General features: G+C 44.5%; 1 protein-coding gene and 1 long non-coding RNA gene across 9 annotated transcripts in view; one reads left to right on the forward strand and one right to left on the reverse strand.

The window, feature by feature from the left end:
• LOC132896389 (uncharacterized) overlaps window positions 1–27,593 on the reverse strand; it is a 52,834-nt gene that overhangs the window by 20,121 nt on the left and 5,120 nt on the right. Inside the window, exon 1 of one of the 6 annotated variants that reach the window (XR_009656024.1) lies at window positions 757–798. The exons of 3 other annotated variants lie outside the window; for them this stretch is intronic. This is a non-coding gene — a long non-coding RNA (uncharacterized LOC132896389). 2 more of the 6 variants (XR_009656023.1, XR_009656022.1) reach the window with 2 other exon arrangements.
• LOC132896388 (uncharacterized) overlaps window positions 22,807–27,593 on the forward strand; it is a 75,782-nt gene continuing 70,995 nt past the window's right edge. The window contains exon 1 of one of the 3 annotated variants that reach the window (XM_060937173.1): window positions 22,807–23,941. In XM_060937173.1, the coding sequence (XP_060793156.1) occupies window positions 22,873–23,941 (1,069 nt within the window). In that variant the 5' untranslated portion in view covers window positions 22,807–22,872. Of the gene's footprint in view, window positions 23,942–24,292; window positions 24,415–27,593 lie in introns of those variants that run through there. The other 2 variants (XM_060937175.1, XM_060937174.1) reach the window with 2 other exon arrangements.

A 27,593-nucleotide genomic window follows, 5' to 3' on the forward strand; every position in this document is an offset into this window, starting at 1 on the left:
CTCTAGACTAACCGTCTTTCCCAACTTTCTACATTAAACATTTAATATTAAAGATGTTTTTGACTTTACACATCAATACCTTAGATTTCACTTTTTAGATTTTTTTTTTATTTCTTTGCATCAGGCAGCAGTCCTAAACTGTGTAGAATTTATAAATAATAAAATAAGCGTCATATTTTAGGTCTAAAAGCTTTGGACATTATAAAGCAAGACTTAAATTAATAATAATAAAAAACTGCATGATGTATGAATTCTAAGCTTACAATCAAAATAGGTAAATAATCTGGATACAAGTATAAAAGTTACGCATCAAAGGGCTTTAATCCTAAAAGCATGCAGTCAGTGATGTGTGTTTCTGCCCCAGTCTGATGTGCACAGGAGAGCCAGTAGAAGAGGATGTTCTCCATCGCACTGCTCAGTGTTTGGGTTGATTCCTGTAAAGAGGCGCGTCAGCTGGGTGTTGATCTAAAGGCAGTGTGGGATCTTTCTCCTCCTGACTGACGCACACACACCCGGAGGGCTTTATTACACCCGCACACCCCCCCGGAGCTCAGGGAGCTAGCATGAGGCGCCTGCGAGCTAATAACCGGGCTGGGGCTTGTTTACAATACAAAATAAACGCGGAGGAAACGCTCTGAACGCTCCGACTCATCCCCGGAAATCAGTTATCAGCTCAGAAATTTTATAACAGACACAAATTTGCAAAACTGACAAACAACAACAACCCGCCACACTAAACAAACAACCACCAAATACCTCCTCGCGCGCTTTTAACTGGGGGTGCGCGAAACCCCGCCCCCACCTGCTACTACGGAAGCCCGGAACGTACAAGATACAGGAGACGGAGAGAAAAGCGAGACGGAAATTCGAACAAGCAACGTGCAAAGAAAACCACGTCTCATCTCATCTCATTATCTGTAGCCGCTTTATCCTTCTACAGGGTCGCAGGCAACCTGGAGCCTATCCCAGCTGACTACGGGCGAAAGGCGGGGTACACCCTGGACAAGTCGCCAGGTCATCACAGGGCTGACACATAGACACAGACAACCATTCACACTCACATTCACACCTACGCTCAATTTAGAGTCACCAGTTAACCTAACCTGCATGTCTTTGGACTGTGGGGGAAACCGGAGCACCCGGAGGAAACCCACGCGGACACGGGGAGAACATGCAAACTCCACACAGAAAGGCCCTCGCCGGCCCCGGGGCTCGAACCCGGACCTTCTTGCTGTGAGGCGATAGCGCTAACCACTACACCACCGTGCCGCCAGAAAACCACGTGCTCATTTGTTTTCATTGATGTACTAATTATTTATGGGTCTGTCTCAGAAACTGGGTACTGTGGGGGTCCCCCACTAAATATACTCACAGCCAATAAACTATACGGTTTTGAATGGTGATGTTGGTTTTAATTTGAAATAAAATGATGAAAGAAATAATACAGATGACAGCCCATGTGAATACTCTATTCAGAATTTGGCAAAAAATTCTGCAAATTTGTGGAAAAATGGCGGCTTGATCAGGGACATGATAAATGGTCGACTACATCGCATTCCCTTAAAAAGGTTGTAGTCCACTGAAAAGTCTACAGTTATCACTAATTGTATTTTAAGTTGTAACTTTATCCACCTAAGGATTGGTGCGCTCACAGAATAATCATAACCGCAATAAAACATCACGCAAAATATTTGATCACCGTTGTAACTGCATTTTCCGCAAACCCAAAACCAATACGATCGTGTGTTTTGATCTAAATGGAAAGCCACAGGGTCAAGGTCACGACCTCACCAAAAGTAGTACCAGTAACTTAAAATCACTACGCCATATAAAAATTTAGTTATAAATCTGCCGTAAGCTGAAAGTGAGGTATAGAATACGTTTCTTACAGAATATGTTACGATGGTAGCTGGTCTTGTATGAATTTCTGAGCTATAAAATGAGTCGTGGTCTATTTTTTACCGTAGCGTGTTATTTGTGTGCGGGGAAGGACACACATTAACAATTTGCATGTGTAGAATGGAATTTTCCACTCCAGCAGTTAGAAGTTGATCGTGCTTCATTTGCGGTCTTTCTGTTACGCGGGTGATCTGTTCGGACGTTATCGCTGAAAAGGTGAGTTTTGACAGTTTTATTTTGTTTTAGTCTTGCAGTATAAGGCAATAGAAAGTTTCTTTTTCATCTTACTTTCATATTTCGTAGTGTTTGCGTATTTTTGGCCAATATTTTGCAACCATGGTCAATTTAGATCGAACTTTTGATAGACTCTACGGCCAGTCATTTTGCCCCGACCCCGCTCCGTCCGGTGCGGTAGTGATGTCCCGTTGCTCGCACGCCGCAGCAGAGACCCGCACGACCTTCAGCCGGTACAGTCGCTGTTCTTTTACCACCGCCGTTATTCTCATCTTTCTGGTGTGTTCTTGATTTTTCCATTGTGTCCTATTTCGCCATATCAAATACCCAAAATGTATCATATTATTCATATTTAAGTGAATAATCAATTCAGTCATCATAACCTGGCATTTTTAACCCAAGCAATCAAAAAGAGGAAATTTATTCAATATTTTCACTCATCTGTGAAGGAGGGGCTTTAATTCTTCATGATGGAGTTATTTTATATGGAAATCAATAACATTTTCCACCGTGGAGGCCAGATAAAGCAAGATACTATCTTTATTCTTATTAAACATGACAAAAGAAACATTGAATGTTTGGTAAATGCAAAAAATATAGTAAAATTAGAAAATTTATTTTTTGACCATCATGTCCCAAATGAGAGAGCAGTTTCTGAGACGGACCCATATATATATTAGATTGTATTTTCTTACTTTTACTACTCTAATTATTTTGCATTGACTCTGTTTGAGTATATTTGTTGTATCTACACGTTTTTATTCAAGCTTGATATTAATACTTGTTTATTTATTTCCATTTTGATGAAAGACCCTAAAGTGATTTGAGCTGCATTGTTAAATGTATGAAGTTTCCATGTCAGTAAAGTCTAATTTCTCCTCAACAAGGTGTTCCTGCTCATAGATCCGCTGCTCAGACTCCATATTGGTGGAACTCAAAATTAAAAACGTGATTTTTAAATTGTTTATAAATCTCATTATGATTTTTGACTTGAAACAAAAGTAATCTGTAATTGCTAGTGTAATTTAAAAAGGGCAAAAATAACCAGAACTTGTACTGCACTGTATATATGTTTAATCTGTAATTGCCAACCGCTTAACACATTGTTAAGTGGCCTAGAGGTTAGTGTGTCCGCCTCTCGATTAGGAGATCGTGAATTCTACTCGCAGTCGGGTCATACCAAAGACCATCATAAAAATGGCACCTACTGCCGTCTGGCAAGGCACGCTGCAATACAGATGCGAGTGGGGAGTCAAACTCTAGCGGTTACCGGAGGACCCGACCCTCCACCGTAACCCTAGCTATGTAATACGCGAGAGGCTGAGGACTACAGAAATGGAGATCGGTGCTGCCCTATGCGCCACATGGCGCGGGAATGACTTTGACTAGCAATGTGTGATGCCCACGAAACTCCACAAAAAGCAAAACCGACAGAGCTGAACATGACAAAATGCTGAATGTATAGAGGATGTTACACGGTAGCGCGAAGATATGAAGTTTATCTTTGAGTGGTGAACAGATTAACAAGTGAACGAAGCAAAGATAAACTTCATATCTTCACGCCACCGTGTAACGTTCTTTGTATTATATGGACACATCCACAAAAATCTACGCAAGTTAATCAAAACAATTTTAATTTTGAACCAGTTCGCCATTTTGACAACGCAGCAGGAAAACACTGGGAGTGACGTCATCGGAATGAAATATCAGGAATTATTATCCATACAGGACACTTTTTCCATGGAATAAAAACGTGTTCTAGTCCCTTCTAGCGGGTTTCATTCATTTGGTTTGATAGCATACAATATTGTTAGCGTATCGCTTATCCTACATGTATTACGTCACTCTACCCAATGGAGAATGAGCGTTGAATATGGTTTACAATATTGCATGGTTGTCAAGACAACATGACGTCACACGTTGGAGACATAAAACTTCTGCGCTAGCGAGCGACTGTGATAATTTGTAAATAAACAAACATGGCTGCCAGGATTGCTTTGTTAAATACGGAAGATTTTGAGAGAATTTTGAAAGTGAAAGATGCGTTGAACACCGAAAGGAATATCTCATCTCATTATCTCTAGCCGCTTTATCCTGTTCTACAGGGTCGCAGGCAAGCTGGAGCCTATCCCAGCTGACTATGGGCGAAAGGCGGGGTACACCCTGGACAAGTCGCCAGGTCATCACAGGGCTCCCGAAAGGAATATTATTATTATTATTATTATTTATTATTATTGGCTGGCTTTTTTTTCGTGGTATATCAGATAGATTCCATTCAGCTACTCACCTTTGACTCGTTCAATATCATGCTAGCTGAATGGAATATATCTGATATACCACAAAAAAACGCCAGTCCATATTATTTAAATGTCACTCAGATCAGTGATGTATTTCGTATGAAAAATGTGAGTTTTTCAACACGAGAAGATAAACTTCATATCTTCAAGTCAATGTGTGATTTTCCTTTTATTATATCGACACATTCACAAACAAAAAGTCCCCAAATTTGTCAAAACAACTCATTCATCGATTTCTTCATGAGTGACAGATGGTTTTGGTTCTCCATGTCCCGGATGGAAAAGACAAGTGGTGCATTTCCCAGTAAACCACTCATGTTATATATAAAAAAAACGCACACACTATAGTGTAATAAAGCACCTCCTAAACATAGCATGTGATAAATCTTACTGTAATGCACCTCAGGTACCACTGTGTGTGTGTTGGCTCTCTCTCACACACACACACTAACTCCTTCTTCTGTTAAATGGTGCCATTACTTTTGTCCTAAAAGCTCGTCTTAAGATGTAGTATTTGTTTTTGGAAGATATGGTTTTGCTTTGGATTGCATTCATTAGTCATTTTTATTACATTTGGGTGCACAATAAAAAATATATATATAGTTTATACTTTGGTGCTTGAAAGTTTGTGAACCCTTTCGAATTTTGTAGATTTCGGCATAAATTTGACTGAAAATATCAGAATTTCACACAAGTCCTAAAAGTAGATAAAGAGCACAGAATTAAACAAATGAGATTTAAAAAAATACACTTGGTTATTTATTTATTGAGGAAAATGATCCAATATTACACATCACTGAGGCCAAGTTTACATTAGACCGTATCGGTCTCGTTTTCTTCGCGGATGCACTGTCCGTTTACATTAAAACGCCTGGAAACGCCGGGAAACAGGAATCCGCCAGCGTCCACGTATTCAATCCAGATCGTGTCTGATCCGGTGCTGTGTAAACATTGAGAATACGCAGATACGCTGTGCTGAGCTCTAGCTGGCGTCGTCATTGGACAACGTCACTGTGACATCCACCTTCCTGATTCGCTGGCGTTGGTCATGTGACGCGACTGCTGAAAAACGGTGCGGACTTCCGCCTTGTATCACCTTTCATTAAAGAGTATAAAAGTATGAAAATACTGCAAATACTGATGCAAATACTGCCCATTGTGTAGTTATGATTGTCTTTAGGCTTGCCATCCTTCCACTTGCAAGTGGTAAGTGACGCGCATGCCCGATATGCACTGAGATCACACATACAGCGGCTCAGTCCCGAATCACTGCTCGTGCGCTCCACTCGCGCACTCTGTGAGCTGCGCAGGGCCGGAGTGCGCACCCTCCAGAGGGCACTCGCTGTTCAGGGCGGAGTGATTTGGAGCGCAGGATGCCTGCGGAGCCGAGCGTATCCGTGTATTGGTGTTGCTGTGTGCACGCGAATCGTGTATTGGCGTTGCTGTGTGCACACTAATCGTTTTAAAAACGTTAATCTGATGATCCGCTGATACGGTCTAATGTAAACCCCACCTGAGTGGCAAAAGTATGTGACCCTTGAGGATTAGTAACGAATGTGAAGGTGAAATTACAGTCAGGTGTTTTCACTCAATGGGATAACAATCAGGTGTGAATGCTTGAACGTCAAAGGCTGATCTTCACAACACATTTGTGGATGTGTAATATGGCATGAACAAAGGAGATTTTTGAGGCTCATCAAGCTGGAAAACCATCTCTAAAGTGCTTAGATTCCATCAATCCATAGTCAGACGATCTCCTTAGGAGTGGTTGATTCACAAAGCTCACCCCATGATCAAGGTGTTTAATAGTCCATGAGATCACAAAGGAACCCAGGGTAACTTCTAAATAACTAAAGACCTCTCTCACATTGGCTCATGTTAATATTCATGAAACCACCATCAGGAGAACACTGAACAACAGTGGTGTGCATGGCAGGGTTGTAACAAGAAAGATACGGCTCTCCAAAAAGAACATTACTACCAATTACAGCTTGCTAAAGATCACATGTGCAATCCCAAAACATTCTGGAGACGGATAATGTCAGAATAGAACGTTTTGTTTTAAAGGTCAACTAAGATGACAATTACCCTATTCATCTCATCTCATTATCTCTAGCCGCTTTATCCTTCTACAGGGTCGCAGGCAAGCTGGAGCCTATCCCAGCTGACTACGGGCGAAAGGCGGGGTACACCCTGGACAAGTCGCCAGGTCATCACAGGGCTGACACATAGACACAGACAACCATTCACACTCACATTCACACCTACGCTCAATTTAGAGTCACCAGTTAACCTAACCTGCATGTCTTTGGACTGTGGGGGAAACCGGAGCACCCGGAGGAAACCCACGCAGACACGGGGAGAACATGCAAACTCCGCACAGAAAGGCCCTCGCCGGCCCCGGGGCTCGAACCCAGGACCTTCTTGCTGTGAGGCGACAGCGCTAACCACTACACCACCGTGCCGCCCAATTACCCTACTTGTTTTTCTTATTTTAAACAAACAAATTGTTAGGGGTGGTGGAGGTGTGGTGAGATAAGGATCCAAAAGCAGAACACAGACAGTAATCCAATAAATAAAGTGATTTTATCCAGGGAAAAAAAGGGCGTGGCAAAAAAGTAAACAAACAGGACAAAAAACAAATGGCAAAAATAGTCTGGGTAAAAAGAGACAAAAAAGAAAAAAACTTGACAAAAACACGACAAACAAAGACAAAACCACGAGTGCAAAAAACCACGAACAAGGAAAATAGACAGAGCAAAAAACCATGAGCCGCAATAGAGGCACAGAAACAGCTCGAGTAGCAAACGAGGCATTCTGGCAAAGTTTGAGTCTGAGAATGGCCTTTAAATATGCAGTGGTGAAAACCAGGAAGTGAGTTCAGGTGAGCGCTCACTGAACAGGAAAGCAGGCAGGATGGAATTCCCGTCCCGGATCCTGATTGGCGCTGAAGTGGGAGAACTGTAATCTCCAGAGTGGCTGTCGGGGGCGGAGCATGACAGTACACCCCCTTCAACGAGCGCCTCCAGGCGCTTTAGGAAGAGCGTCGGGGTGTTGCCGGTAGAAGTCAGAGATGAGGGTTGGGTCCAAGATGAACCTGGCGGGGACCCAACTTCTCTCTTCGGGACCGTAACCTTCCCAGTCCACCAGGTCCTGGAGTCCTCTGCCTCATCGCTGCACCTTCAGGAGCTTTTTGACCATGTAGGCTTCGCCGCCATCAATGAGCCTGGGAGGAGGAGGGGTTTTGGAGGGTGGGAACAAAGAACTAGAGACCAGAGGTTTAAGCTGTGACACGTGGAAAGTGGGGTGAATACGTCGCATGGTGAGTGGTAATGCCAGTCTGACGGAACATGGATTGATTACCTTGCTGATGAGGAAGGGTCCTAGATATCTGGGAGCCAGCCAGCTTATGGGAGACGGTTCTGAGTGGCAGATGGCGCGTGGAGAGCATGACTCGCTGCCCCACCCCGTAGGTGGGTGTCTTAGAGCGGCGTTTGTCGGCCTGCCTCTTGGATGCTAGGGCGGAGCGAATGAGTCTTCTCCGGACCAATGCCTGTGTCCTCCTGCAGCAGCATATGAAGGTCTGGGCTGAGGGTACGACGACCTCCTCCTCTTGGTTGGGGAAGAGTGGTGGTTGGTAACCTAGGGAACACTGGAAGGGCGAGAGACCTATGGCAGATGAAGGGAGAGTGTTGTGAGCGTACTCGACCCAAGGTAAGTGCTTACTCCAAGAACCCGCATCCCCGGACGCCATGCACCTGAGTGCCACCTCCAAATCCTGATTGGCCCATTCCGCCTGGCTGTTGGTTTGAGGATGAAAACCTGAGGAGAGACTACAGGTGGCCCCAATGAGTTTGCAGAAGGCCCTCCAGAACTGCACAGTGAACTGAGGACCCCGGTCCGAGACGATGTCAGTGGGGAGTCTGTGTAGGCAGAAAATGTGAAGCATGAGTAATTTGGCAGTTTTTTAGCTGTGGGAAGCTTGGGCAGAGGGATGAAATGGACTGTCTTGGAGAAACGGTCAATAACTGTGAGGATGCATGTGTTGCCACCTGAGTTGGGGAGTCCTGTGACAAAGTCCAGGGTGATGTGAGACCAGGGTCGATGAGGAGTTGGGAGCAGTCTTAGCAAGCCGGCAGGGGGTCGATTGGCTGTCTTGTTCCAGGCACATGTGTCACAGGCTGCCACGAACTCCTGGACATCTTCCTTGATGGAGGGCCACCAGAAGCACTGTTGGATGAGCGCCAGGGTTCAAGCAACTCCCGGGTGACAAGCCAACTTGGAGCCATGACCCCACTGCAGCACCTGGGTTCGTACAGAACAGGGAACAAACAAATGGTTAGGTGGTATGTTGCTTGAGTTACCTTCTCCGGGGTCCTGCTCCAGGGCCTTCTGCACTAATGTCTCTACCTCAAGTAGGGCGGCCCCCACCAGACAGCGTGGAGGGAGGATGGTTTTGGGTGTACTAGACTCCTCCTGGAGGGCAGAGAGTATCCTGGACAGGGTGTTGGGTTTACCGTTCTTGGAGCCTAGGCGGTAGGAGAGCATGAATTGGAACCGGGAGAAGAAGAGAGAGCATCGGGCTTGCCATGAATTAAGGCGTTTGGTGGACTTGAGGCATTCTAAGTTTTTGCGGTTGGTCCAGACAAGGAAGGGGAGATCCGACCCCTCAAGCCAGTGCCTCCACTCCTCCAAGGTTAGCTTGACAGCCAACAGCTCTCTGTTGCCGATGTCGTAATTTCGTTCAGCAGGGGACAGCCAGCGAGAGAAGAAGGAGCAGGGGTGGACCTTGTTATCATTGGCTCTCTGGGAGAGAATGGCTCCGACCCTGGACTCGGAAGCATCGACCTCCACAATGAACTGTTTGGTCAGATTGGGTATGGTGAGAATGAGTGCTGTAGTGAACTTGCACTTGAGCATGGAGAAAGCTTTCTCTGCTTCCTCCCCCCACTTGAACGGGGTCTTAATCGAGGTCAACGCCGTGAGAGGTCCGGCCACCGTGCTGAAGTCGCGGATGAAGCACCTGTAGAAATTGGCGAACCCCAGCAAATGCTGGAGCTCTCGTCGCGAGGATGGGGTAGACCAATCAGCGACTGCCTCAAGCTTGAGGGGGTCCATCTGGATCCTAGCCAGGGAGATGATGAACCCCAGAAACGAGACAGAGCTCTGGTGGAATTCGCTCTTCTCCGCCTTAACAAACTATTCTCTAGCAGGCGCTGGAGGACCTGCAGGACGTGGCCCCGATGTTCCTCCATGCAGCGAGAAAAGATCAGGATGTCATCCAGGTACACAAAGACGAAGATGTTAAGAAAGTCCCTTAAGATGTCGTTGACGAGTGCCTGGAAGACTGCGTGTGCTTTGGTCAAGCCGAAAGGGACCACAAGGTACTCGTAATGGCCAGTGGTGGTGTTAAAGGCAGTCTTCCACTCGTCCCCTTCCCTGATCCTCACGAGATGGTAGGCATTGCATAAATCCAACTTAGTATATATCTTGGCTCCCTGGAGTAGTTCAAAGGCCGCGGTCATGAGCGGTAATAGGTAGCAGTTCTTGACCGTGATGGCGTTGAGACCTCAATAGTCAATGCAGGGGCGGAGCGACTTGTCCTTTTCCACAAAGAAGAATCCCGCCCCTGCTGGGGAAGAGGAAGGGTGGATGATCCCAGCTGCCAGAGACTCAGAGATGTACTTCTCCATGGCTTGCCTTTCAATGGGAGAGAGAGAGTAGAGTCGCCCTTTGGGTGGTGCCGTCCCGGGCAGGAGGTCGATTCTACAGTCATAGGGTCTGTGAGGAGGGAAGGACACTGCTTAGGTCTTACTGAACACAAGTCTTAAGTCCAGATATTCTGGACGCACGTGAGAGAGGTCGGGGAATTCGCTGGCTGAAGGCTGTGGTGGTTTGGCGGGAGGCAGAGTGGAGTTCAGGCAGGAAGCTAGGCAAGAATGGCTCCAGCCTAGGATGGTGTTGTCAGCCCAATTAAGGTGGGGGTTGTGCTGTGTTAACCAGGGTAATCCTAGGATGATGGGTATATGGGGGTCGTTCATGACGTGGAGTTGGATGGTTTCTGAGTGGTTACCGGAAATCCTCAGGGTGAGCGGGGCAGTAAGATGGGTGGTGGTGGTCAAGCCAGTGCCATTGGGTGTCAGGACAGTGAGAAGGACGTCAAGGGCAAGTAGCAGGATTCTCAGACGCTTAGCGGTGGCAGAGCAGATCAGGTTCCTGCCCGCCCCCGAGTCGACGAGGGCCTGGAGATGGTGATGCTGGTTGTCGTGGATGATGACAGGGAGTAACAGACTATCAGCGGGTGGCTGGTTCCGAGCGTTGCCCACCAGGGCCCCTTGATTCACTAGTGGGCTCGTTCTTTTAGCGGGCAAGCTCGGCAAATGTGTCCTCGCTGACTGCAGTAGAAGCAGGCCCCTGTGCTCGGCCGGCATTGTCATTCCTCTGCTAACACCCATACCTGGTCTACCTGCATGGGTTCGAGGGACGAGGCAGGAGGTAGAGAGGAGGTGAAGCTGGGGCGGTTCTTCTCTCTCTCCTCCATTGCTGGATCCAGGTGTCGATGCGGTTGGCAAGGTCCATGAGACTGGAGAGGTCGGACGGCAGTTCCCGCAATACCAGCTCACCCTTAATGGCGTCGGACAAGCCATGCAGGAACGCGTCGACCAGGGCGCTCTCGTTGCAACCGCACGATGCCACCAATGTCCCGAACTCGATGGTGTAGTCTGAGGTAGACCGGGACCCCTGCCGCAGCTCCATGAGTTCCCTAGCCACCTCCCGGCCGGACAGAATGCAGTCAAAAGTTTGCCTCATCTCTGGGTTGAGGTCAGTATTCAAGGCCGAGGTCACGGTATTTCACCATACGGACTGACCTTAAGCTGGTAAATAATATATATTTTTTTCTTTACCAAATTCTAACAGAAAACGAGAGCGCCCGAAAGGGAAAAGCGAGCCGAGCTGCCATTTTGAATCCTCATTCACGGCTGTAATGCAAATGGCTTCCTCCTCGGTATACAAGTGCACTTCCATGGCAGGAAAAAAAAACTACATGTTGCCGCCTATGTAGTCCCCTATTTATACAAATAGGAGTCATTCAGGATTCAGCCATGTTTTTGCTTGGCGTTAGCAACAGTTAGAGGTTTTTAGCTTTCTCCTGAAATGTTTTTATTTTGTCTTCCTCAGGGTAGTAAAACTCGCTTTCGCTGTGAGCACTGTCGTTATCACTATCCATGCTGTAAAATTAATGCTATTTTGAATCCTCATTCACGGCTGTAATGCAAATGGCTTCCTCCTCGGTATACAAGTGCACTTCCATGGCAGGAAAAAAACTACATGTTGCCGCCTATGTAGTCCCCTATTTATACAAATAGGAGTCATTCAGGATTCAGCCATGTTTTTGCTTGGCGTTAGCAACAGTTAGAGGTTTTTAGCTTTCTCCTGAAATGTTTTATTTTATTTCTTCTTCCTCAGGGTAGTAAAACACGCTTTCGCTGTGAACACTGTCATTATCGCTATCCATGCTGTAAAATTAATGCTATTCTCCTGAGAAATGCTGGCAAAAATGTATAAGATTTTTGATAATCTTATAAATAAATCTTATTTTTAAAAAAAAAGCTAAATGTTGACAAAAAAAATGCTACTATGTTTGTTGTTGTTGTGAACGAGCGAGTCGCCAGAGGTCCGTAACCGGGGTCCGTAACCGGGGTCCGTACCGTACAATACTGACCCGCTCATCAGCCAATCAGAGCGCAGGATTTGATGGAAACCGCACTGCGAAAAAAATAATTCCTAATATTTCACTGACATGACGTCACTCCTAATGTTTTCTCGATGGTGTGGTCAAAATGGCGAACCGGTTCAAAATTAAAATTATTTTCATTAAACTTGTGGTTTTTTTTGTGTCCATATAATATAAAGAACATTACACAGTGGCACGAAGATATGAAGTTTATCTTGAAAACTATATCACTCGTGAACAGTGTTGTGTGTAACGCGTTAGAGTAATGTAACTACTTTTTTTGGTTGAAAAGTAGTGTAACGCGCTACCACCGAAAATTTGGTAACGAAATGTTGTGCCGAATTGGAAAAGGAACTATGTTACTTTCCACAGGGACATATTTGACGGCCACGCCGCTTCTCAGCTTCACGCTTGCGCAATAGTCTCTCATTTCACACTGTAGGCAGGCCCGCCGACAGGGGGGGACAAACGGGTATGTTGTCCCGGGCCCAGGAATGGGGGGGGGGGCCCAGAACTGGGCTCTCATGAAGTTGCGATTATTTTATTTCATTTCAAAATGTGTTGATTTGGGGGAGAAATGTGCTATATTTGCATTCAATAAATGATTTCTAGATCTTTTGCCTTTATTGTCTTTGAAAAAGGCGTCAAGAACCCCCTACCACCCCTAATGCAAAAATGGTTTGGTCTGACTCTTTGATTAAGGGGAAAAAAACGACATCGTTCGATCATAGCGCTTCGACAATCAGCGTGCGTGCTATTTGCCAACATGCACAAGTCAGGAGCACAGAAAAGAAAAGAAAAGAGAAAAAGAGAGGAAGAAACCAAGAGACTCAGGGGCTCACTGCATAAATATTTAAAAAAAGATTCGGATGATGCAGCAGGTACTAGCAAAGGCAGTGGGGCAGCTGAGCCAGGTAAGACCAGTGTTGGGCACGTTACTTTCAAAAAGTAATTAGTTATAGTTACTAGTTACTTTTCCCAAAAAGTACTGAGTTAGTAACGGAGTTACTTTGTCATAAAAGTAACTAATTACCAGGGAAAGTAATTATTTCGTTACATTTTGTTCCCCCTCAAAAAAAATCAAATTCAATTAGTGTAATCATAATAAAAGTGAATGTTAAATGTGTTTAATGACTGAAATGGACACTTAACAGAACCAATTAGTAACGTTATCTACACTATATTAATATTTTTGTGGGACAATGTGAGATAAGACATCTATCAAATGCAATATATTTTTGTAGTTATTAAAATTATGTTACTAATTACCGGCCACTGACGAGGACAAACGCTTTGTTCCTCGACATAATGTGCATTGCACGTAAACACTCTTGCCTTTTATTTCAAGTAATGAAAAGTAATGGCTGTATTTCCAATGTGAAAGCGCAGTGCTGGGCTGACCGCTCGCCATCGCTGTGTCATTCAGAGCATTTTGTCCCGGGCCCAGCCAAAGCTGTCAGTGGCCCTGACTGTAGGCCATAAGCAGAGGCTGATGGCATGATGAAGAGAGCAAGCAGCGAGAAGCAGCCAACAATAACTTTTGAGGGATGGAAGTATTCTCATTACTTTGAACTCATTGAAACAAAGGGGAGGAATGTGAGTGTTAGGTGTAAACTCTGCCCTGGCCAGAAAGTTTTATCCACTGCCATTAATTCAACTGCTAACCTTTCTAAGCATTTGAAAGGAAAACATGCTAACGTGAAGCTTGTAGCTCAGGATCCCCGGGGAAATGATGATGGGCCAAGCCTAAGGTGGGGTTTACATTAGACCGTATCAGCGGATCATCAGATTAACGTTTTTAAAACGATTAGCGTGCACACAGCAACGCCAATACACGATTCGCGTGCACACAGCAACGCCAATACACGGATACGCTCGGCTCCGCAGGCATCCTGCGCTCCAAACCACTCTGCCCTGAACAGTGAGTGCCCTCTGGAGGGTGCGCACTCCGGCCCTGCGCAGCTCACAGAGCGCGCGAGTGGAGCGCACAAGCAGTGATTCGGGACTGAGCCGCTGTGTGTGTGATCTCAGTGCATATCGGGCATGCGCGTCACTTACCACTTGCAAGTGGAAGGATGGCAAGCCTAAAGACAATCATAACTACACAATGGGCAGTATTTGCATCAGTATTTGCAGTATTTTCATACTTTTATACTCTTTAATGAAAGGTGATACAAGGCGGAAGTCCGCGCCGTTTTTCAGCAGTCGTGTCACATGACCAACGCCAGCGAATCAGGAAGGTGGATGTCACAGTGACGTTGTCCAATGACGACGCCAGCTAGAGCTCAGCACAGCGTATCCGCATATCCTCAATGTTTACACAGCACCGGACCAGACACGATCTGGATTGAATACGTGGACCCTGGCGGATTCCCGTTTCCTGGCGTTTCCAGGCGTTTTAATGTAAACGGACAGTGCATCCGCGAAGAAAACGAGACAGATACGGTCTAATGTAAACTTGGCCTAAATAAGCAGCTAAAACTTCATTTGCACGAGGTAACTAAACAACAGTTGGACAAACTTGTCGCTTCATTCATCGTTGAAGAAATGTTGCCCATCAATACTGTCGAATCTCCCACTTTCAGAAACTATACTTAGCAAGATACCGATAACAGGAGACAGACGCCCATGGTCAGATCGTAAAACTTTTACACGCTATCTGGATGAATGTTATGTTATCTGAAAATGGAGACTGAATTTAAAGACATCTTTCGAGAGTTTGCAGTATGTGTCAACCACAGCGGATATATGGAGTAGCCGTAACAGAAGCTTTTTAGGAATCACTGTGTGCACTGATCAATCCACAAAACTTTAATCGTGAGAAAGCTGCCATCGCTTGCAGAAGAATTAAGGGAAGGCATACATATGATGTTATTAAGATGTATGCACCCCCCCCCCGAGCCTGACGAGGAGGAAGATGAAGAGCAATGTGTAGTTTTCACAGATATGGAAGAGTTGCTTGGCACCACAGAGGGTCTGTTTTCTCTTCCTCCGCATTTTAGGTGTGCCTCGCATATGCTCAACTTGATCTCGTGTAATGACATTGACAAATGGCTGTCATCAAACAGTGACTCAAAATTTGTGTACAAAATTTGTGTGCTCTTTGGACAAAGGCAAGCTGTTCTACCGTGGCCTGTGAGACTGTCGATGAAATATGTGGGAAAAAAATTATTGTGCCTACATCAACAAGGTGGAATTCATACCACGATGCCTTGTCCCGTATCATTGACATACCGGCCCAGGATTTGAATACGCTTTGTACGAGACTGGACTGCAGAGCCCCGACAGAGCGCGAACATCTGTTTCTGCACTGTTTTGAAACCGCTGACAGTAGCACTTGACATCTTGCAAGGCGAAGATAACTGTTACTATGGGAGTCTTCTACCAACCCTGGAGATCCTGATGACCAGGACGCTGGCTCTTCAAAATGGACTGTCGAGGATGACCGCAGGCCTACCGGGGGTAATTGTACAGGTAAGCCAATTCTTAATATTCTAACTTAAAGTTAGTAGCCTAGACATATGCTTATCCATAACGTGCATTTCTTCGTAAATATTCTAAATTTTGATACATGCATTAATTACGCTTCGATAGAGTGAGTCATGTGCCTGAAAATAGGCTTAGGCTATGTCTTTTCATTTTGTCCTAGGCTATCAAGACACGATTTGCACCAGTGTTGGAGAGCAGCGAAGCTTTATTGGCTGCCTTGACGTTGCCGAAATTGAAAGTACGATGGATAGGGGCAGCGGAGCGGAGAGAAGAAGCGCGTGCGCTTATAGTCACGGAGTGTCGCACTATACCGCAGGATGCAGAGCCGGCCAAGAATAAAAACCCAGAAGTTGCCGCACACAGTAGTGCCAATGAGAAGGACTTTTTTTCTTTTGATGATGAGGAGGATAAAATCATATCCTTTAGCGGAGATGCAGAGGTACTTGAGTACATGAGATCAGGCTCAGAGTTAAGGCCAATTTATGCTGACAACCCAGTCCTCGCAGATGGCATCGCAGATGGCGTCTGCGAAGCCCCCCCCCTTTGCAGACGCTCTGCGCGCACCTCCCAAAAATTGTGACCACCGCAGACAGCCTCGCAGACAGCGTCGCAGACAAGAGGGCTCTGATTGGTCCACTCTACATCTGCTGTACATGCACTTCCGCTTCCCTACTTTCCCGGTTTGGTTTGTTTTCACGACCGCCATTTTTAAAAACACGAGCGAAGATGGAGCAGCGCGAAGAGCGGTTGATCGAGGAAGTGAGGAAGTACGTACATCTCAGTGGCGGCTGGTAGTCTTTCAAACAGGGGAGGCTGGTCGGTTACGATATTTCCAGATTTTAAAAGAAAAAAGAAAAAACACATCAATTTTGCCCATACTCTTGCCTCTGATCTGGCTGATTGTTGGCAGGGTCACAAACTGTGAAATAACAGGTTCTCTTGGCCTATTAGCCTACTGTCCAATATACATGATGGTGGTGTTGGGGGGAGGGGTATATTTTAACATTTTATATTTTAAAATTGTGGCATGTTGTTTAAAAATTGATCATTATTGAAAGCAGCTCTTTGTCAGGAACCTCAGCAGTAACAGCAGAGTGTTCTGGAATAGGCACAAGCACTGACCTTGGGGAGCCAAACATAGAGCTGGGGGCCACACATTTCATTCAATGACACTTTCCCTATATTTTACTTATTTTGACTGAGAAATGTTTTATTGACAATTTTGATAACCCTTCACTTTTAATCCAGGTCTGTAGTGTGAAATGTTCTCGGCTGTGTTTTTGTTTAAAAATGTTTTCCAAATTGTAGCTGTGTTTAATTCATATCCAGAGAAACATATATTCCAATATAATATACTCAGCATAAACATTTTAAATAGATTCTATATTTTTGGTCCATCCATGACATATTACTAAAGTAGCCTATTTACTGTTGTTGATGTGGGTCACTTGCTGTTAGCCAATTCACTTTCTCGTACCAGGAGAGCTGAAAGGAACGAGTATTATTCCCTACCTTTTTCACCAAGTCAATTTGAGGCGTTGGTCTACCCTGCTCTTTAATTTTAATTTTTTCCTCGAAAGGAAGACTGGCAAATGGCTTCGCCAAAATTAAATCAGCAATGCCCGGCATCCGTGCGCAGCTTTCTTGCTAGCTGACTAGCCCCCTCAAGTTCAGTCACTCAAATAAACGAAATTTCTGGAACTAAGATAGCAAACTTGACAACACTATATTTACACTTTATTTACAATGAAAATATATACAAACTAAAAAAGCTGGTAGAAACCGTATGTAATGAATGAAATCGAAATGCAAGCTGATCTCTTACAATACACCACAGCACTTGCGAATCCGCATGGGACCGAACTGAAATTCACCGCTGCCTGTCTATAGTTGAAACGAGCTGTCAATCAAAGAAAATATCGGGCCGCTTTCACCAATCACCAGTCTCCTCACGGAAACTGCCATGTCCCTCCCACTGTGAGGCTGGGAGTCCGGTGGGCGGGCGTTTTCGCAGTATTTGTCCAATAATCGTCTTGCATTTTGATATTGAAAGCGCATAGCTCCCAAATGCCATTGAAGTCCACTGAGGCTGGGCTGCATCGCGCTGTCACGAGGGGGAAAAACTCACGCACACATTAGGCGAACTGGGGAAAGTTATAATGGAATGATTTCGCACTGTAGTTGGGTTGAGCACATATATTTCTATGATTCTGGATCTGAAATAGCAATGTTATAAGGTCGGCTATAACATAAGCCTAGCGCAATTCATCCTACACGATGTTCGTCATTTTTAGAGGAGGCTGAGCCTCCCTCGTTGTCTTAGAGCAATCGCCCGTGGTCCATCTATACGAATCCAGTTCTAGTCATTATAAGTAACCGGAGGATAAACACTCCACTAACCACACCCACCAACTACTCCTAGCGACTTCGCGCCCCCTTGCGTTGTGGTGGTGAATAACATCGCACGCCTATTACTCCCCGCTCAACGATAAATTACAACTGTCTGCGAAAAGCTATCTGCGAAAGCCTTGTCGCAAGAGCATGCAGAGGCCTTTAGGAGTCCTCAACCGTTTCCCCCGAGCGAAAGATGTGTTCATGAAATACAACACTGCCACACCATCCAGTGCACCAGTGGAAAGGCTGTTCAGCCTGGGAGGTCTTGTGCTGACCCCCAGAAGAAACAGACTTTCCGATAAACGTTTTGAAAGACTACTCCTGATGAGGTATAATCACACATTTTGTGCTGATCTAGAATAAGTTAACTGCCACCCATGCTATAGCTTCAGCCTTTGCACAATACTTTTTTTTGCCATGATCACACTGTGAAGAAGGGTAAGCAGTAGGCTTTTTTAATGTTGGGGCTAGTTTTGTGTTAAGTTGTAGGCCTATTATGCCATTTTATTTTATTTACTCAAGCCATCAACATCAAACTATTTTGAGGTTATTCTATTTTTCTGTTAGATTTATATGAGGCACGTTTTATTTTGAGACATATGAGCCATTTTGAGGTTGTCATCACGTTCCTAAGGAGCCTATATTGAGGCTGTTATTTGCTGCTGTTTCACAGGGCTTTGGTGGTGAAGCCTGTAGCCAAATATGTTCATGTCAAGTGCAGAATAAAAAGCATAAAAGAAATACCTGTTATGTCATCAGTAGAACTTTCTGTAGGCGGCCTACACATTTAGGAACGATGTGGAGTACTGCCCAGACTCAAGCAACACAAAAGTAACGAATAACGTAAAAAGCTACTTTACATAGAAGGTAACTAAGTAAAGTAACGGATTACTTTTTAAACGAGTAACGAGCAAACACTACTTTTTAAAAGTAACTTCCCCAACACTGCTTGTGAAGGTGGTGTAGTGGTTAGCACGGTTGCCTCACAGCAAGAAGGTTCCGGGTTCGAACCCAGCGCCCGGCGAAGGCCTTTCTGTGTGGAGTTTGCATGTTCTCCTCGTGTCAGTGTGGGTTTCACCCACAATCCAAAGACATGCAGTTAGGTTGACGTGGAGTGGCCTTGGGCTGAGGTGCCCTTGAGTAACGTACCGCTCCCAGGGCGCTGTAGTGTGGCTGCCCGCCCACTGATCTGAGTGTGTGTTCACTGCTTCAGATGGGTTAAATGCAGAGGATGAACATGAACACATCTTTCGCTCGGGGGAAACGGTTGAGGACTCCTAAAGGCCTCTGTATGCTCTTGCGACAAGGCTTTCGCAGAAAGCTTTTCGCAGACAGTTGTAATTTATCGTTGAGCGGGGAGTAATAGGCGTGCGCGATGTTATTCACCGGCACAACGCAAGGGGGCGCGAAGTCGCTAGGAGTAGTTGGTAGGTGTGGTTAGTGGAGTGTTTATCCTCTTGTTACTTATAATGACTAGAACTTTTTTTTTATAATGACTAGAACTGGAGTCGTATAGATGTACGTACTTCCTCAATCAACCGCTCTTCGTGCTGCTCCATCTTCGCTCGTGTTTTTAAAAATGCCGGTCGTGAAAACAAACCAAACCGGGAAAGTAGGGAAGCGGAAGTGCGTGTACAGCGGATGTAGAGTGGACCAATCAGAGCCCTCTTGTCTGCGACGCTGTCTGTGAGGCTTCTGCGGTGGTCACAATTTTTGGGAGGTGCGCGCAGAGCGTCTGCGAAGGTGGGGGGGCTACGCAGACACTGTCTGCGACGCTATCTGCGAGGACTGCGTTGTCAGTATAAATTGGCCTTAAGGCCTCTGCATGCCCTTGCGACAAGGTTTTCGCAGATAGCTTTTCGCAGACAGTTGTAATTTATCGTTGAGTGGGGATAATAGGCGTGCGCGATGTTATTCACCGGCACAACGCAAGGGGGCGCGAAGTCGCTAGGAGTAGTTGGTGGGTGTGGTTAGTGGAGTGTTTATCCTCCGGTTACTTATAATGACTAGAACTTTTTTTTTTATAATGACTAGAACTGGAGTCGTATAGATGTACGTACTTCCTCAATCAACCGCTCTTCATGCTGCTCCATCTTCGCTCGTGTTTTTAAAAATGCCGGTCGTGAAAACAAACCAAACCGGGAAAGTAGGGAAGCGGAAGTGCGTGTACAGCAGATGTAGAGTGGACCAATCAGAGCCCTCTTGTCTGCGAGGCTGTCTGCGGTGGTCACAATTTTTGGGAGGTGCGCGCAGAGCGTCTGCGAAGGTGGGGGGGCTACGCAGACACTGTCTGCGACGCTATCTGCGAGGACTGCGTTGTCAGTATAAATTGGCCAAGGGCCTGGCACTGACAGGGGGGCCTGTGAGGGATATTAATATTATTTTAATAGTACTGCCTTGTGTAAGTTTTTGAAATAAAATATTTCATTTCATCTGTTAAAATATGCAAATTATACATGGTTATGATTTGTTATAACATTTTTCTTGAATTATTTATGATATTGTGATTTCACCCCTCCACCCTTTTTACTAATGGTACAGTGTGATTCTGGGTGTTTCTATGTGCGCAACAGAGGTGAACATTCTAGAAGTTGCTAAGCAGGAGCAGGTGTGATGAATTATGAAGTCCGGATATCACACTGTGTGTGAAAAAAAAAAATCACCTTTTTTCATAGGTATCTTTATTGTATAATTAAGTCTAGGTGTTTTGCCATTGTTCATGTGTGGATTTGTTGATATTGTTAAGTATTTAACTTTAATATTTTGCACATTAGCTGTGGTCATAGATATCATTGCTATTGTTCATGTGTGGATTTATTGATACTGTTGCTAAGTATTTAACTTGAATATTTGAACATTTGCTGTGTTTTCTAATAAATGTGTGATGCCTAAAAGAAACCAAAAACACTTGGTGGATTTCTTGCAGTGCACTCTGTAATTGTATCAAAAAACTAGTGTAGTTATTCATCAAGGCATACATTTGATCACATACAATAAGTCAATAAATGGCGGAGACAAAGGAATACATTTTGTAATCCTGATTATTGATGATGTTTGCTGGAGGGCTCTGGAGTATCCATAATGTGCATACAGAATGTTATAAATCCATACTGATACAGTGATTCATGCAATTTCTCTCAACACAAACATCTGGATTGAATGAACTCCATAGGCTACTGAGTGGCCTAATAATAGTTGATATATATCAATCATTCTGCATTTAAAATGTTCAGATACCAAATAATTGTATCACCTAAACTTGATAGGTAGCTGATCACATGCATAGTAAAGTAGAAGTGCCAGCCAAAAACAGACTTCAAATTCAGTTGCTTGAGCTTGAAAATTTTACCGGGGGGGCCCTAAATTGTAATCTTTCATAGGGCCCAAGATTTCTAGCGGTGCCCCGTGTGTGTATATATATATATATATATATATATATATATATATATATATATATATAAAATTCTCATCTCATTATCTCTAGCCGCTTTATCCTGTTCTACAGGGTCGCAGGCAAGCTGGAGCCTATCCCAGCTGACTACGGGCGAAAGGCGGGGTACACCCTGGACAAGTCGCCAGGTCATCACAGGGCTGACTATAGACACAGACAACCATTCACACTCACATTCACACCTACGCTCAATTTAGAGTCACCAGTTAACCTAACCTGCATGTCTTTGGACTGTGGGGGAAACCGGAGCACCCGGAGGAAACCCACGCGGACACGGGGAGAACATGCAAACTCCACACAGAAAGGCCCTCGCCGGCCACGGGGCTCGAACCCGGACCTTCTTGCTGTGAGGCGACAGCGCTAACCACTACACCACCGTGCCACCATATATATATATATATATATATATATATATATATATATATATATATATATGAGAATGAATATATGAGTGATTCCACGCTTATGGGTACTGAAATGGGGACATGAAGTTATTTTTAAAAATTCACCTAAAACCATTTCTTTTTTTACCATCAGGTCACAAAACATGTAATCTTTAATGAATGATATGTTAAAAGATAACTTTAATTTTCCGAGATGTAATAAAAACATATTTATATGCCAAAGTCAAGCCTATGAGTTCCAAAATGATGTCTGTTACATTACTTCTGTTACGATTGTCCATCTCGCGTCTGTTACAAATTAATTACAATCTAGCTATATACCATGTTAATCTTATTGAAAGAATGTCTATGTTTATTCTACTACACATGTTTATTAATTATATTTGCTAAAACATCACCTTCCTATGTTTCAAAAAGTAATTCTACATTGTTAAAATTGAGAATATATATGGCCACAACGCTTCTGTTACGTTCTGACTTTGGCATATAAATATGTTTTTACATCTCAGAAAATTAAAGTTATCGTTTAACATATCATTCATTAAAGATTACATGTTTTCTGACCTGATGGTAAAAAAAGAAATGGTTTTAGGTGAACAAGTTCATGTCCCCATTTCAGTACCCATAAGCGTGGAATCACTCATATATATATATATATATATATATATATATATATATATATATATATATATATATATATATATATAAAATGTGTGTGTGTGTTCGAGGGGCTTCTATGAATTTGGCATGCGGTATTGTTAGCCTATCGGTTAAAAATGTGTGTTGCGTCACTATTAGGTGTATTACGTGAATATTCAATGAGAGCTAGAGAGAGAGTGTGTGTGTGTGTGTGTGTTCCGTCCTGCGCATGCGCAGAAGCATTTCTTTGTTCGCCGGTAGCGCGCGCGCAGGAAACTGTTGCAGTGACTGGAACATGCCCTAAGATACGGATTACATTTGTAAACAAACATGGCGGCCAGGTTTGCTTCGTTAAACACGGAAGATTTTGAGATAAATCTGAAGGAGAAAGACGCGCTGAGCACGCGGAAGGCTACCAAAACCGCATTAGCTATTCTTCAGGCATATTTACAGGAGAAACACATCGCAACTGACATCGAACAGCTGGAAAAGAGAGCCATAGCGGAAATACTGTCAAAGTTCTACTTGGAGGTGAGGAAAAGTGACGGAGACTTTTACAAGAGGACTTCACTCGTGAGCATCCGTGCGGGCATTAACCGGCATTTGAAAGACACGTACAGCGGACAGATAGACATCATTAAAGACACGGAGTTTTCCGAAGCCAACAAATCCTTCAGGGCAGCATCGGTGCAGCTGAAGAAAGCAGGGAAGGGGGATGTGGTGCACCATTCCCCGATTGATGAGCACGACATTAAAAAGCTGTACAGCTCTGGGGTTTTCAACCAGAACGACCCACTGGGACTCCAGCACAAAGTGTGGTTCGAGTTAATGCTGTACATTTGCCGGAGGGGAAGAGAAAATCTCCGGGAACTGAAAAAAGACCACTTCACTGTCGGGAAAGACTCTGATGGCCGGGAGTTTGTGGCACAAGCAGGAGATGAACTCACCAAGAAAACTCGCGAAGACAAGGTTGAAACCAACCCTGCTTCCAGGCGAGACGCCGGGAGGATGTATGCAACCGGTGATGAAGGCTGCCCTGTCCGATCCTTCAAGAAATACCTGGAAAAACTCAACCCAGACTGCGAAGCTCTCTTCCAGACACCCAAACTGCGTGCGCCGGAGTCAGGACCGTGGTACAGAAACATGCCTTGTGGAATCAATACTCTTGGCAGCATGATGTCCACCTTGTCTAAAAAGGCAGGCCTGTCAAAGCCCTACACGAATCATTGTTTGCACGCCACCTGTGTTTCGATCCTGGATATCAGAGGAAGCATGAGATCGTACACTGGGAGTGTGAGCGACAGCAGGAAGCAGAATGTCTCGGATGTTCTGTCACATGCGCTTGGAAAAGCTGGTCCTGTGAACAATTACACTGGATCCGAATCAACACTGGATATTGGTAAGTACCCCTTTCCTTTCCTTCATATTGATATCAGCTGGCTTATGATATTCAGCCAACGTGCGAGTTTCTTTTTATTATTCATGAAAAAAAACACCCAAATTTATCAAAAACGAGTTGTCACGTGTTTTTTTCCCTCTGTATATATATATATATATATATATATATATATATATATACACACGTAAAACCACACACTTTGCTGAACTTTTCTAATCGCACTCATGCTGTTGCCTTGGACGCTTTTGTCACTCTGTGGTCGCAGCTTGATGACGCAGAGAACGGGGCGGGCCCATCGTTTAGGTCTGTTGTGTCGGAGACCGCGCTATCAGCTCATATACCGTGAGTAGAGAAAAACAAAATGGCGGAGCGTTTTGTTGAAGCAATGGAGGATGAAATAAAAACTCTACTCGAAAACACAACCCCGAAAAATACCAAAAAAGCAACAAAATATGGAATGAAAGTGTTTGATGGTAAGAACGTTTCTTTTTATTTTTCAAGAATTATTATCATCATCATCATAGAGCGGCGGCTACAGGGCTCAACACGATGTTTTGGTTGTTGCAGAAGTAGAAAAGACTTTCAGTATGTAAATTGTGCATGAATAATTACTCAAACTTCCATTTGGGGGGGAATAAAAAAAAAAAAAGAGTTGATTCCTGATTACTGAGCGTGTTAGATCACGTGACACCGTTCCACAATTATCGACACCGTTCGACGATTATCGACATCCTGATCGGGGGGCGTGGCTAGTCTGTGGACATGGCAGATAGTTGTTTGTTTTTTTTAATATATAAAAAAAACTAGTGCTGTCAAGCGGTTAAAATATTTAATCGCGATTAATATCGCGACTGTCATAGTTAACTCGCGATTAATCGCAATTTAATCGCACATTTTTGTCACATGAAAAACCATTGTAATTCTCTTATCAGCATAAAAAAGTGAATGGGCTTGCTTTGTACCAATGTTTTTTTTTTTTTTTTTTTATTGCAGAGCATAACACGTCTTGTCACAGCCACTGACATCCATAACTTCCATATTAGATGAGAAAACCAAGGGACGAAAAATAAAGTGCATATCATTGAAAATAAATGTTTTATTTTACTCTTCATTAGTTTCTTTTGAAGAGAAGTATTTGCCATAAAAGAAGAAAAAAACAGATAACAAAAATAAAAACATTCATCATACGTTCAAAAACGTTCATCATAGTGTGGCACTGTATTCTCTAAAGCTAGCCGCACACTACGCCGATCCACGCGGTACCGAACCGACCCATTTCAGAGCCGACTCCCGACAGGGCACGCACATATCCCCGACTAACTCACGACTGAAAGAAAGCAGAGGTTAATATCTTGGGCCATTATTAAAAAATGTTCTGTTTCCGGTCCCCCGGCCGGGTGAGTGCTGTTTGTGCAGGTGAAATTTTTTAACGCCAGTTTTTCGACATTTTTTTCGGGTTCGTAAATCTAAAATCGGAACTTGACATTTCCGCATTCCCAGGGCTTTCCACAAATGCCGCTTTTCCACTACAAATGCGGCTGAGCCGTGCCGTGCTGAGTTGGGCTGAGCGGGGCTGTTGGAGTTGCATTTCGACTACAACTGCGCTGAACCGTGCTGGCTGGAAGTGAGTGGACACATTGGGTGGAGTTAGCGAAAGTGGGTGGACGTCACGTGATGTCGTTAAGCGGCGCAAACAGTGACATCAGTGAGCTTTTAAGCGGTAGTCTCACGACCCGAATAGTAAACAATAAACATGGAGGACATGGAGTCGTTAGTGTTGCTGGTCTTGGTGCTGTGGCTTGTTGTCACCGACAACGCCAACAGATACTGGCAAGAGCGTATAGATGAGGCGAGGCGCATAAGGCTTCAGAAATTCTCGTAATTCGTAATTCTTCTTCTTCCGGGTTTACGGTGTTTACAGATCCCAGCGTGCTCGCGGGGCGTGTGTGGGCATGTGAGGACACTCCTCCTCACCAATCAGTGCACAGGGGAGTGTCTCCTCACGCCCCTAGCCCCACTCAGCTCGGTTTGGCTCGCTTCAGCCCCACTCCAAAACCGTGCGAGTTTTAGGGGCTAAGCAGGGCTGAAGCGAGCTGAGTCGTGCTGTTCTTTGGTAGTCGAAACGCGAGCCGTGTCGGGCTGAAGTGAGCTGAAAAAGGGTAGTGGAAAAGGGCCATAAGGCTCATACTAGCCAGCCATGACAAATAAGTAACCAGCCGGGGCGGGGGGAGTAAACACAAAATAAACTCCTGTGCGCGCAGTTCCCAGGATTAAATGTATTTTCCACAGACCATTTATTTATTCACTTTACTCAGATACAAAGTAAAATGGCAGTAAATCTTCTTTCTTTTCTTGCGTATTGCATCATGAGGCGTTCCTGGCTTGTAACTCTCTTATTTTGGTGCATGACACATTCACGCAGCTGAGCATGCGCCGAGTGCTCGCGCATACCGCGTGTCGGGGCGCGGATCTCCCTTGATCAACGGTTCAGTTTGACATTTATTGTCAGTCCGTTCATTTTTCGAAAAGATAGAAGTCACATGATCACGAAATATCACGTGTTATATGCGAAAGATGTGATTGGCTATTGCTAGCGACTCTCGCCGATCAGTCTGGCTCCCGATTAGTTTTTCGAATCGGCTGTGAGATGAGTCGGTACCATCGAAAACTAGTCTTTATGCCTGACTCGCGACTTCAGTTGGCTCGGTACGCTGAAAATCGGCGTAGTGTGCGGCTAGCTTAATTCTCACTGCTTATAACTCTACACCTACCCGGTGGAGATGAGCTGGGAAACTGAAGACTGAAAGAAAAGTATTTTTCTAGTCTCACCTGTGAAAGGTAATCCCATGCGATCTCGTTTGGACGGTAAACCTGTTGGTACAGTTAAACGCAGCACATGAATGAGGCATCTTTATTAGACGGTTGAAGAATCTCCACTTCGCCCCATCCAATATGGCGGCGAGGATGTTTATATGTCTATGCCTTTCTCCATCACTCAGACGTACTCTTATTGAAGCAGCGCGCGATAAGCCTCAACAGGAACTACGGGTGACTCGCAGGGCCAAATTAGAATTTGCATTAATGGCACTATTTTTTTTAATTGCGTTAAATTGAGATCACGTTAACGCATTATTATCGCGTTAAAGTGCCATTCCACCATTGGATGTATTCTTTGGCATAAAATATTGACAATATATTTTATGACAACATGACTAGACAGAGAAATCTTTTAGCTTCAAAATGATATATCAAACATAATTTTTTGACAACGACAAGTATATTAACTTTGCGACCAAAGTCACCTACCCTTTTAATTTCCGCGCGGTAGTGAAACGTGATGTCATCGGCAGGTTCCCCTTCTTGTGACGTGGCACAGATTATCAGCAATGGCGGATAGAACGCGATTTCCACTTGTCGATTGCTGTGCCGATATTCACCATCGACCGTCTCCTTTGGGCATCACTTGCTATTTTCCTTCGCTTCTTTTCCGAAGCTGACAGTCGCGTTCTATCCGCCATTGCTGATAATCTGTGCCACGTCACAAGAAGGGGAACCTGCCGATGACATCACGTTTCACTACCGCGCGGAAATTAAAAGGGTAGGTGACTTTGGTCGCAAAATTATTATACTTGTCGTTGTCAAAAAATTATGT

This window comes from Neoarius graeffei, chromosome 13 (genome assembly GCF_027579695.1).
Source record: "Neoarius graeffei isolate fNeoGra1 chromosome 13, fNeoGra1.pri, whole genome shotgun sequence".
Taxonomy (NCBI): domain Eukaryota; kingdom Metazoa; phylum Chordata; class Actinopteri; order Siluriformes; family Ariidae; genus Neoarius; species Neoarius graeffei.